The following is a 12,597-nucleotide window of genomic DNA, read 5'->3' as shown; positions in this document are numbered from 1 at the left end:
GAGGTGTTTTTCCAAAATGCATTTCAATGGGCATCAATTTTATGCATATTTTTACTACTTGTGGCCCAACTTGGTCGGGGCAAACTATTAAATGGTAAAACTTGGTTTAACGGGGCAAACTATTAAAATGGTAAAAAAAACAGACAAGTAAATGTGTGCTTGGTCACAGAACAAATGAAACTCGCAAGTAAGGGTGTCATTAATCTGCCTATCTAATGTCATGTGACTGCATATGCCCATGGAAAGAGGACTACATTCACGCACAGCTGCTGCACTTATGTCATTTCAGACATTCTAGAAGCATGGAAAACACACACACTGCAGATTTTAGAGCAAGACAACATCTTGGGAATTGAACAAGCAGAGAGGTCGAAGAGCTCATAATTCTTAAAGTGTGCACTTTGTCCATGCGGGGCCCTCCTCCCTCCCATCTTGTTGGCTGGCCATGGAACCAGACAACAACATTGTGTTTGTGCTGAATGTGCACTTAGACACACAACAGGTACCTGCATTGAACCATTCAGTCAGATCAGTGAGTCAGCTAGCTTTTCGTCTATCCTGCATGGCTTGTGTGACAACAAACACATCATACTTATCCCATGTTTTAGTGAGACAAAACGTAAGACATTTGCCTAGGGGCCCCAAGTTGAAGGGGGCCCAGAGAAACTGCTTGGCCCTTGGCCCATATCAATAACAAAACAATGGCACTGCTTTAGCAATGACAAAGAATTCTCTGCATGGAGCCCCTTAATAGCTGGCGGCTAGTAGTCGCCAATTGTCGACTGGAATTGGTGCATATCGACAACATAACTGCAAACTGCTCTGGAAACTGCAACAATTCGTCGACATTTGTAAATCTCCCGAATGGGCCCACCCTGAAGTAGTGCTGTTGTCAAATGCAGCATAACTTTGTTGCTCTTTTTACTTTTTTAATGTAGTGGTGTTTTTATCTCGGGCCCAACTGGTACGGATTTTAGGCTGATGCCGATTTTGATATTTGAGAGAATAAAATTCTGATAATCAATTTAAATGTAAGATAATTGATTACAAATATTTGTAACAAATATTTCTTTTATACATTACCACAAATTATGATATGAATTTTATTGTTTTACACTGCATTCTCCTTTAGTATTTAACTTGACAACAGAGAGAAAACTCATCAATAATTGGTCATTTTTCTGCCGATTTGGGGGTGCTGAATGTCATTCTCCTTCTATTGTGTTGTAATGGGTTCATCTGTAAGGGGGACAAATTTGTAAAACGTGCTTTCAAAAGAGCTAATATTGGATTTCAGATTAAGCGGCCGGGCCCAATTTTTAGATTTCGGACAACTTTGCACGTCCATTAATCTAGTTTCTTTACCCGCCTATCTTTATGAGGGTCGCAACTGAGCTGCAGTCTTTCCCCGCTGTCTGAACTAAACCCTGAACTAGTTGCCAGCCAATCACAGAGCACATATAAACCGCCAACCACTTACATTCATACCTGAGGATTATCGAATATCTTCATTAAACCAACAAAAGGTAGGCCGGAGCCTAGATTCAAGCCTGCAACATTAGAACTGTGAGACAGATGCTACTCAACACTCAGACACCGTGCCAGCCCACATTTTGCATTTTGTCTCTATGATGTACTACTACTTGAAGTAGACTTCTAACATGAGTAGTCAATTTATTCATTTTATATGTACATTATTGAGTAAAATATATATCTTTGCTTACCCAACACGACTGATTATAGCAGTAAAAGGCTTTATCGGCCTGTGTTAAAACTCACCTCATATAGTACGTATGTACTCGCTTTCCCCTAAACAATGCATGACTTAAGTCCAACAAAGTGGAATGGAGAGAGGAGGAGGACAGTTGTTAGAGGAGGAAGTGAAGAGCATGACGAGGCATTTTGCTGGACAGTCGGCTGGAATAGCTAAGCCACTGCCCCCACAAACCCTCCAGGGAGACAAGCAACAAGTATGAGCATAAAAGCGGCATTGGGCTGCTCCTTATTTTTTTTTCTCCGGCATATGCAACACACTGATGATGTCACCTTTAATATAAGCTAATATGCAGTTGGTGCTTTTGGAGACATTTTGCTGTCTTTTTGCAGCAAATTGATTACCTCATTTCAACATTTCGTATGATGCTATGTATTATTTTGGATTCTGTTAGGTCTTCATTGCTACATTGCACACTGCATTTAGGTTCAACTATTTCAAATTGTAAGTTGTGTCTCTCAATGCAAACACGGTCCTGTTACTAATTCTTTAGCCAGCCAAGGAAGAAAAAAGTGAGCAATGTGACTCAGCAGACATGACATCATCAAGCTAATTGCTCCATCAATGGGTAGACCAAAGGTAAATCCTATCTTATAGTTTTTGTATTCTTCATTGTTTTCAGTCAATAATTAAACTATTTAATTGTATATAATGTATTTAGCAATCGCTTGAGCATCTATGGTAAACACAGCAAACTTCACAATAGCAAATAAATTATGTTGTTAGAGAATATATACCAATTATAGTTGAGCTGCTGTTGGACAAATTGAATTATGATATTTGATCAACTTTTTTCTTGAATAGATGTAAAATCTAAAAAAAAAAAAAAAAAAAAAAAGGTTTGGTTTTCAAATATCATCTTCTCTTTTCAAGGTATTGCCAATATGTTCATCCGACTGTCAAAAAGGTGATCTTGAAATGCAACCAACCGCCTCAAAGCGTTCACACTGACCATCAATCAGTCCATATTGAAATCTGGGTGAATATTCAAAGGTCTTCTCGTAGCAGCAGACCCAATTTTCACAAGTCACAATATTGTAAATGCAACAGATGAGTGTCCGGGTAGCGGAGACTAATCAGCTGGAGAGAGTCAATGATGTCATGGGTGGAGTGTTTTCCATCCCTTCGCCTCGCGCCCCCTTCCTCATCACAAACTCCCATTGCAAGTGACAGAAATAAGCGCTATTGAAGCTACAGCACGTCATATCATGAAATCAAAAGACGCAATGTTGTCGATAGATGAACAGACGCAGTCAATCTTTCCACATCCGGTGCATCCACCACCCACTTGCATTGTGCGCATCCCGAGACCAACAACATAGTTACCTCTTAGCTCAGCCTCCACCGGTGTTGTGCTTGCGTGTCTTCCACCCCCACGATACGACAAGAGTGAGCAGTGCCTGCAGCCACGCAATGTCTTTTTAAGAGCCAGTCCGCCCCTATCTGCAGATGACCTCCCGCATCACCAGCCCTTCCCGGCTCAAGATCGCTGATCCTGCTCGGCAGGGTGGCCAGGTTGCGTTTTCTCTCTGCGCCACGAAGTCCCGAAGTGGTGAGCGGTGCTGTGGTGCTACTCAAGCCCAGTAAAAGGGGCAGCCAATCAGAGCCGTGGACGACCACAGGAGGAGGAGGCGAGAGTGGTCGCCATTGAACAAGTCAGGTGTTTTTTTCTGCAAACCAGGTAATGACGTAACTTCATCATCTATGCCACAGGTATCAAACTCAAGGCCCGGGGGCCAGATACGGCCCGCCACATCAGTTTATGTGGCCCGCCAAGACAAATTGTGCAAAGAAATTTGTGTCATTAGTAGAATTGCAAATTCTCTTCACTTTTACTCATATATTTTTAAAAATATTTGACCAGTATTTACTCATCTGATTTGAAAATGACTTATTTGTCAGTTTGTTTTGTAGCTTTTGCTGTATATAATATGAGGTGCTCATATATTTATTTGGGTTGACAATCATAATGGCCCTCCGAAAGAAGCTATGACTACAATGCGGCCCGCGAAAAAAATGAGTTTGACACCCCTGATCTATGCCCTACCTCACACCGGAAGACGTGAATGCGTTACTGCATAAGATGGATCTGCTACCATTTGTATTAATATTTTATAAAGTATTTCTCGCTAATTTCCGGTAAGATGCAAGTCAAGACGTCCGCCCACATCATTGGGCGCACCTTTCTGGAACTGTATAGAGGTGCCAAACTACACTCAGACCAAGTAAAATCGCAAATTTAAATTACAGACTATGTCTGTACCTGGCCAAAGGGCAAATATAATCTAACAACGCCGAGGAGTTGAATACCTCTGTGAGAGTCATTTAAGTATCAGAGAGTTTACATTTGAATTTTTTTTTTTAATCCAAGAAATAGATGTTTTTTACTGGGGCACAAAATGAGGCGTGCATGAACATCACCTGTTCAAAGAACAAAACCAACAGAATGCATGAACTTGCAACAAAATACATACTGGCAAATCAGAATTTACACAATAAATCAGGTTTGTTCGGACCTTCTCAGTGGACACTGTCGAACCCCTGAGACCAACTCACCGAACCCCTAGGGTTCGATCGAACCCAGATTAATTTGGGACATAAGAGTGCAAAGCCCAAATAAAACAACAAAAACGTCATTTGTGGTTCAATGCCAATGAGAGCACTACAACTTTTCAAATTCCCGAATGCTCTCATAGGATAACTTATTGTTGCCGTTTGACAAGAAAGGGCGAGTGGGGATGTTCGTCGCGCGACGTGTTTACATCGTCTTCAGAAACACATCGCATTTTGATGATGCTCAAGTCGTGTGACTGTTTGCGGTCGGGGTTGCCGTATCCTTTTCCCCCTTGTCTATTGAAGCCTTGTTTACAGTGTGTTAGCATGGTTTTATTTTGAAGTCTAAGAAGAGAAAACCTGGCATTCTTGAAATAAATGAATTCATTAGCCCCGGAATGAACGCGTTCACGAAGCAAAAATGCACTACGTTCAGTTTCCATTCGTCCAAATTATGAACAAGTTTATGAACTTTCGTTTATTGAAGGCGTTCAGGTACAACACTGAATACTACACACACTGATTTTCACCATCCTGCATGTATACATGTAACACTAGTGAAAATGCACACGTGCATTTGTTGAGCACCCATCATATGTGTTATGTACAACTTACAGACTGATAGACTGCTGTGATAGGCTCCAGTGTATATTGTTTACAAGTGGTTGTATCGGAGATTTTGGATGTAGCCCAATATCATCCTGAATTGTTTTGTGGGCTGATAGCGGACTGATAGCCAATACCAATATTGCAATCGGATAACCCTAGTTTGCATTTCAAACTACAGCATGCACGTGTGCAACCATAATAAAACCATAATATATCAGAACAGATCATATATTTTTGTGCTGCACTTGGCAGTTAGCCAACCCCTACCATCCACTGGCAGGATTTTCCCTCCAAATTCTGTGGAGGAAGGTGAAGAGCGGGAGAAGAGAGCATTGGGGTCATATCTATGCTCCCGGTGCTCCAGCAGAAAGGCAGGAAGGGAAGGGTGCCAGAAGGGCTAGTGTCAACACGCACGTCGTCGGCCAGAGAGGACATCGGTGGCCGAAGATCGCGGTCGAACACAGAAAAGCATGGCAAAGAACGGATGGAGCGCAACACTGCAGAAGATACAATAAAGTCAGTCATTTCATCAAAAGACACACAACATGCACTTTCACTCACCATCCGTTTCAATGGGAGATGCCAGTGAAAGCTGAGCCTGCTTGTTGCCTGCTTGAGCCGCTCGTTTGTACAATTCAATTGCTTTTCTCAGGCTTTGAGGGACCCCAAAGCCGCTTTCATAGCACTGGCCCAAAAGGAGCAGAGCAGTATTATCCTAAACACAAGGACGGAATAAATACCCCAGGTCATATAAAGGAGCTTCATGATCAATTAACAAATATCTGCTGTGGTAACATATAAATATATTAATATAGTTATTAGACTATACAAAATATTCATATCTACAGCTGTATTTCTCAACACTTCTTTTAAATTTTTTAGTCATATCTGTATATTTACACAAGTCAAAAGCCCTTTTTTGCATTTTTGAAAATGAAGTCAAACAATACATTAAAACCTCACTCTACAAATGCAAAAAACATTAAAACCTTTGATCAAAGTGTGCTGTTTTTTGTAACACAATAATTTGTCATTTTGCCACTGATTGTACCCTCCTCTGGCAACTGTGCGTCTATGTTGTGTTTATCTAAGCTAATATGGAGAATATTATAACTCTCGCACAGTTCTGAATGTTACATTTTGTGGTAACAGCTGTTTTTTTTCTGGATACTTATTGATGCTAGTATTGAAACACCTTTTCATTTCATTGAAACACCTTTTCATTTCATTTAGAATTCAAACGATCTATCCTCCAAGTACTCGCGCAGATGGAAAAGTAAAGTTCTTAATAAAATATCAAGAACCCTAGGAAGGCTGTAAGCATACAGAAGGTTGCTCACATTGCTCTCGGCTGCCATCTGCAGATAATGCACTGACTTGCTGGCATCTCTCACTGGCTCCCAGGAGTACACAGACGCTAGGCATGACTGAGCCTGAAAGAAAGGAATTGAGGTAAAAAAAAAAAAGAAACAATATTGGGGAAAGAAAAGTAACATCGATTTGTGATGATGATGATTCCCACCTTTGTCAGACCTGCTGCAGCAGCCTTCTCTAGGAGGCTGATGGCTGTGTTCATCTTTTCTTCACTCTGGTTCCCGCTCCTGGTCAGGAACAGCTTTGCGCATCGGTACTGTGCCTGTTTGTGACCCGCCGCTGCTGCCCGCCAATAGTAATGGGATGCCTACATGACGGAACAGGAGAAAAAGGAGACTTGAGACAACCAACAAAGCAAGAACTTAAATTACTACATTGTGGTAGAGTGTGAGCTTTTTACATGTCTTCAAGTGGCTCTCAAACATTTTGTACTGTGTACCACCTAAAAAAAGTTTGTAAAAATCAAATATAAATGTATTGAACTTAAAAAATAAATACAACAGAAGTGTATTCAGCCAGTGATTTTGCTCTGGGATTGGGTGGCAGGATGCACCCTGCCTCTCACCCAGAGTGTGCTGGGATAGATTCCAGCTCACACATGACCCTAATGAGGAAAAGCAAGATAGAAAATAAACCTTCTCCTTGTCCTTGCGAACTCCTCTCCCCTTCTCGTAACAGACGCCAGTGTTAAACAGAGCCTTGCTGTAGCCCTGTTGAGCTGCCGCCAAGAAACACATGAAAGCTTCCTCGTCGTTTCCACTTTTGACTCTTTGAAGGCCTGCGGTGAAAATTGAAACGGGAATTTGGGTGAAAACAACAAACGCACAGATATTGCAAAAAAAAACTACCATGGGAAGAATGCTGTTGTGTAAAATAAATACATTCTGGGTATGAAAGAAAGCTGGCTCAGTGAGTAACAAGTAGTTGAGTAGATGTAATTGATACCAATAATGTTTAGGATTATTGGGACGCTGCTGTCTGCCACTTTTTCGAGGTTCTGTGCTGCTTCTGCCAATTTCTCGTCTGCGCCTTCAAACATTGACTGAAAACCAAATAATCACATTTAGTCACATTCGCACAACGGCAGCTATAAATAAAGATTAATTCAATGAGGTCACATTGTAAACCTTGTCATGAACATCATCAGTCATCTCTGTGCTCTCTTTCTTGAAAACATTCTCCTGCGGGCAGGAGGCAGACAAGTAGGCATCACCTACAGGAGAGTGGGAAAAAAGAAATCTTTGTTCCGATTTTGCTATTTAAAGCGAAGTTTGTCAGTCTAAATAACTTTTGAACATTAATGTCAAATTAATTCACAAAGGTCACATTAAAATGTATAGAGCGCCTGTCTGCGATTCAGTAATTGTGAATTTTCCTATTCATGGATTTTTGGGGGGAACCTATACTTTGTTAATTGTTTGAAAACTGTTTTTGCTGTTTTTAGGGTTAGGTCAAAGCCTTGTGTATAAAAGTATTGGCTCAATCTCGGTGCCAAGTAACAAAGCTGAAGTGAAGGGAGGATCGTCGTGTCTTCAACAAATAAACCCATCGAATAGGAAAGTAATTATTTGCTGCCATCTAAAGGCTCCCATTAGCGATTATAAACTACTGAACACACCTTGTAAAGGCGAATCATGGCCCAACACATCCTGATGGCTTGAGCTGGTGGCGTTAGAAGTCAGGCAGCTCTGCTCACTGGAACTGTTTGCCACAGCATCACGTCCAACACTGTTGCTGCTACTGCTCTGATCCAAGGACTGATTGTGCAGACACAACACACTCTTTCTTTGTAGGACCACTTCATTCCTTGAAACTGAGGACCAGCCCAAAAGGAAATAATTCAAAATCAAGTTTAGAGAAAATAGGCATGGTAGGCTCGATAACAAGATTTTCAGGAGAGGAAATTGAACTTGCAAACATGCAGTGCTCACAAGTGTCCAGCAGGAGGCGGTAACCACATTTCTGCAAAGTGTGTGGTGTCCTCCACACTCCAGAAGTTGGACTTGGCTCAGTACATGAAGAGAAGCTGGAGTGGATCCTCCGGCAGATCTGCATGAACAGCACTGCCGTCGCACCCTGTCAATGAACAGGTGCTCTCATCAGTAACGTAAGTGGTGGATCGTTGAATGTGCTACAAATGACAAATTAAAGTGAACACGCCATGCGTCACCAAACAGCAGCTTTTTACTGTAGTGGAAAGCCTGATCACTCGTTATTTCAAGGTTCAATCGAACCAGGATGCATTTCTGTTCTCATTTTATTTACTTGTGACAAATGCATCCACCCTGACTTCATTAACATGCGGAAAACAATAGTAGGCTCCACGTCACCATTTGCTCTGTATATAATTTCGGGACTATAAACCGCACGAGCTAAAATTAGGGGAAAAATTTGGTTTTGTTCCATATATATGCCGCACCGGACTATAAACCGCACATGCCCGCAAGTTATTTACAAAGAAAGACGGTACACAGAAAGCCTTTTTAAAGTTTTAACAACGTAACTGTTTACAAACACTGCCTGCCTCTAGTTCTTATGTTAAGAGCCAAATTGACTACCTTTAACTTAAAAGCAGCATCATATGCATTTCTTTTGTACCCCACAAAGAGGGTTTGTGTATAAAAGCTTCCTTTCTTCAGTAATGTCTGTCTTGATCTCCTCGTTCTGTCTCTTCTTTATAGGAATTATACGGCACTATTTGCCTGGCGGATGGACATGCGGTCAACACACCACTCTTCTCCCCAGTGACCGTGTCACATATCCCTCCGCCCAGCAAAGCGGTGCAGCACAACAGCGGTCCACAGCTTTTTTACGAGTGTATAAGTGTATTAGTCATGACAAAAATTACGGAAAAAATCCATAGATAAGCGGCACCGGACTATAAGACGCAGGGTTCAAAATTTGAGAAAAAAGTCGCGGCTTACAGTCTCGAAATCATGATAAATATGATCAAGAAAATAAGAACAATAAGTGTTTTTGTCAGAACTGTGGACAGTCAAACTGATGCTCGCTATGTTTTTTGTTTACATGAGTGGAATGCTTTCAGGTCTTGAAGTGGGTTATTTCAACTTCCGTGCAATCTGGATTGCAGCATTTTGATTTATTTGTGGTGAAATACCGTAAGTGAGAAATAACATTGAGAGGTACTGTAGGAACGACTTCAAAGGCATATCTTGAATTTTAGGACGATATCAGAAAGTCTGCTTTCTTTGAAATAATAATAAAAAAAGTAAATTAAGATTATTTGGAGTCACATACTCCTATAAAGAGTAAGACATACCCATCCGACAGCATCGAGAGCGGTGTAACGAGGCAGCTTGGTGGAATTGAATTTAAAGGCCCGCTGTTTCTTCTTCCTCTCGCCATCCTCTTGTTTATGGGAGCTGGAAAAACATCAACGCAAAAGAGAAAAAAAAATGCACTTTGTAAGGGCAAAATATTTGTGATGTAATTCTACACGAGGACAAACCAGCGTTAAACTACAAAATGCAATTTTGTAGTAATACTAGTACTTCTGAGCTGTAACGCTGTGGAATTAGTTGATTTGGTGAACTGATGAATGCAGGATAAAGTTCAACATTTGAATCAGGCAAGCATTTCAGAAGGAGACGAATGTGTAAAACCTCTAATTGTGAACGAAAATCGAAAACTTCAAGTTCTAACATGGCTTCTTATGATCGAAAATATACCTGCTGTCAGAGGTGTTTATAGAGGTGGAGAGAACAGTGGAGGTGTTGATGACCTCATCTTCCACATGGTGATTCTGGGGGAGACGCAATGGGGTGCTGGTGTGGTATCGATGCAGCACTGCAAAGACACCAGCAGGAAACATTCATCACAAGCACACAAACCAATGTTTTCCAAATCCACTGCAAAAGAATTTTGGGAGGTATTCAAAGAATCCATTCATTGGTTGTATTGTTTATGGCGTTCTGAGAAATTTATTTGAAGCAGCAAAGTTTATTGTGCAATTGAGTATCCATTGTAAAGTGTTAAAATTAATACCACAAAATCACAAAACTTGACTCAAATGAAGAGAACATTTTCTTAATCAATCAATAGGTTTGGGTAATATGGAACAATATGGAATTCAATATAAGCATTTACACTTAAATGTTCAAGTGTTTCTCTTATGTCTTCATAAGCATTAAAAGAAAATACAGAATGGCTGACCTGTCACGTATGAAGTTTAACAAAGAAACATATGAATGGATGTATAAATCCAAGCTCTTTATCAAACAAAAAAGTACAGGTACAGATTTATTGACAGCAAAGCTTTGCTTATTATATTTAGGCCACTTTAATAAAACCGTCATAAATTACGGCAAAGAAAAACTCAATTCTAATCCTGAATATTGTCAGGATGAACTAGGATGACCAGACGTCCTCTTTTTCCCGGACATGTCCTACCTTTGAGACCTACAAAAATGTCCGGGGGGAATTTCAAAATCGTCAGGGTTTTTGTTCGACTGCCTCAAACATAATACATGTACAGTACATTGTCAATAGAATTGAACTCCAATTCCCGGTTTATCTGTGCGTTCGCAAATAAGGCAGGAAATAGGGTTATGCTAGCTAGTCTACATTGAGTGTTTACAAACAATGCCGAAACGAAAATGCACGTTCACGGAGGGGCTTATCATGTACTTGCGTGTCTGTGGCAAATGAAAGTGTCAACGACCGACAGGCACACACAATACTTAGTGTAACACTAAAAAATGTCGGTGTAATTATATTTTTGACAGTGTAAATATGTTTTGTTATTGTACATGTGTTGTTTAGCGTTATTCGGGCCAATAAATGCAATTGCTATCTAGACACCATGTCACTTGTTCATAACAAACACCGATGAACCCCCGCCCCCTTTTCAGAAACCCAAATCTGGTCACCCAAAATGAACACACACAAAAAAAGTTAAGGTTAACATTAGAAAACAACTAAGTAGCGTTTACAGTGATCAAAATAAACATGAGGCCAGATGTCGGCGTCACTCAAGAAGTTTCCATGGTGCTCTTGACTTTCGTTTTACCTCTCCATGCGAGCCCTTTCACCCGCCACATAATTCTTCTTCTATTCCACGGCAACTTCCATCAACGAATAATTAGCATCTTCCCATTTCTCAAACTCCAGGCAGAAGTGTTACCTCTTTAATCGGTTGTTACAACGACGTACCGCACTCAAAGTCATGAGTGCCGTACCGTGAAGAGCAACCCGGAAGTGGTTGACATGACACAATCGAAAACGTCTGAGTGGTACAACAGCGCTACCCTGTGGTGAAGGATCTAATTGAGCAGTAGACAGACCGTGGGTTTTAGTTTTTGATTTTGAACATATACACTACCGTTCAAAAGTTTGGGGTCACAAAATTGTTTGGGTGACCCCAAACTTTTGAACGGTAGTGTAAATATTATTATAATAAAATATTATGAATTAAATATTATAAATTATATTTTACATTTGTATAAGATTATATATAATCTATGAATATAAGTATACATATATATTATAAGATTTTTTACACAGAAGATTATATATATAATCTATAAATAATTATCTAAATAAATATATACACTACCGTTCAAAAGTTTGGGGTCACCCAAACAATTTTGTGACCCCAAACTTTTAAACGGTAGTGTATGACACCTCCAGAGCGAAACGGGAGAGAGAGGTGCTATGTCGCCTTGAATCCAGGGTAAACTTTGATTAGATTTATGACAAGTTGTCACGGTGACCGTCCTTGAGTCTTTCACCTAACCCATTTATTTATTGAGGCAAAAAAATAAAATCACGGGCATCTCATTCTAACAAATAAAGATTCCTGATACACCTACACTAACTTCCCAAATTACATTGTGGGTGTCATCTTTTTTATAGCTTGCATGACAGGGTGAGATATTTGTTTTTCACGTGTTTACCTAATGTGGCACAGATCCGCACAATAAGACGTCCCGAATGAATAAAGCGTGACGTTCAAGCACTGCAAGGATTTGTTCTCAAGAATACAAGTAGAAATTGAATTTGCCATCATAAATGAAGAAAACATACTATTTTACAATGTTTTATTTCTTTATTGAAATTGAAGATATAAAATTATATTTTCATTCATTTTTGTTACATAATTACTATTGTACATACCGATGTTTCAAGCATTATAGAATCAACCAAAAATATTTTGGTAGTTACCAATTCATTTATAAACCTTATATTGGGTAGCGATCTAAGAGATGTGTTAAACCCAGTGCACGAGTGCGAGTAAAAACTGATGTTGAAACCTCTTTGAAACTTCA

At 40.1% G+C, this 12,597-nt stretch overlaps 2 protein-coding genes across 4 annotated transcripts in view; both read right to left on the bottom strand.

The window, feature by feature from the left end:
- The window catches only part of LOC133152630 (amyloid beta precursor protein binding family B member 2-like), a 30,312-nt gene extending 26,968 nt beyond the window's left edge, over nucleotides 1-3,344 (bottom strand). Inside the window, exon 1 of one of the 3 annotated variants that reach the window (XM_061276414.1) lies at nucleotides 3,101-3,344. Coding sequence is in view for 2 of the 3 variants with exons in the window: in XM_061276408.1 (XP_061132392.1) it covers nucleotides 1,780-1,784 (5 nt within the window). In the remaining variant the exon portion in view is untranslated. Of the gene's footprint in view, nucleotides 1-1,779; nucleotides 2,026-3,100 lie in introns of those variants that run through there. The other 2 variants (XM_061276408.1, XM_061276398.1) reach the window with 2 other exon arrangements.
- A 1,446-nt stretch (nucleotides 3,345-4,790) lies between these two features.
- On the bottom strand, nucleotides 4,791-11,543 carry dele1 (DAP3 binding cell death enhancer 1). Its single transcript, XM_061276442.1, has 12 exons — nucleotides 11,340-11,543; nucleotides 10,000-10,117; nucleotides 9,591-9,693; nucleotides 8,242-8,386; nucleotides 7,929-8,123; nucleotides 7,438-7,523; nucleotides 7,256-7,352; nucleotides 6,946-7,088; nucleotides 6,459-6,617; nucleotides 6,277-6,369; nucleotides 5,498-5,651; nucleotides 4,791-5,433 (listed from the first exon to the last, which is right to left on the bottom strand). The coding sequence occupies exons 1-12, from the start codon at nucleotides 11,368-11,370 to the stop codon at nucleotides 5,189-5,191; spliced, it is 1,569 nt and encodes a 522-aa protein (XP_061132426.1). The 5' UTR covers nucleotides 11,371-11,543; the 3' UTR covers nucleotides 4,791-5,188.
- Nucleotides 11,544-12,597: the final 1,054 nt, after the last annotated feature.

Source organism: Syngnathus typhle, linkage group LG1 (genome assembly GCF_033458585.1).
Source record: "Syngnathus typhle isolate RoL2023-S1 ecotype Sweden linkage group LG1, RoL_Styp_1.0, whole genome shotgun sequence".
Classification (NCBI taxonomy): domain Eukaryota; kingdom Metazoa; phylum Chordata; class Actinopteri; order Syngnathiformes; family Syngnathidae; genus Syngnathus; species Syngnathus typhle.
This window is presented reverse-complemented; position numbering and strand designations above follow the sequence as displayed.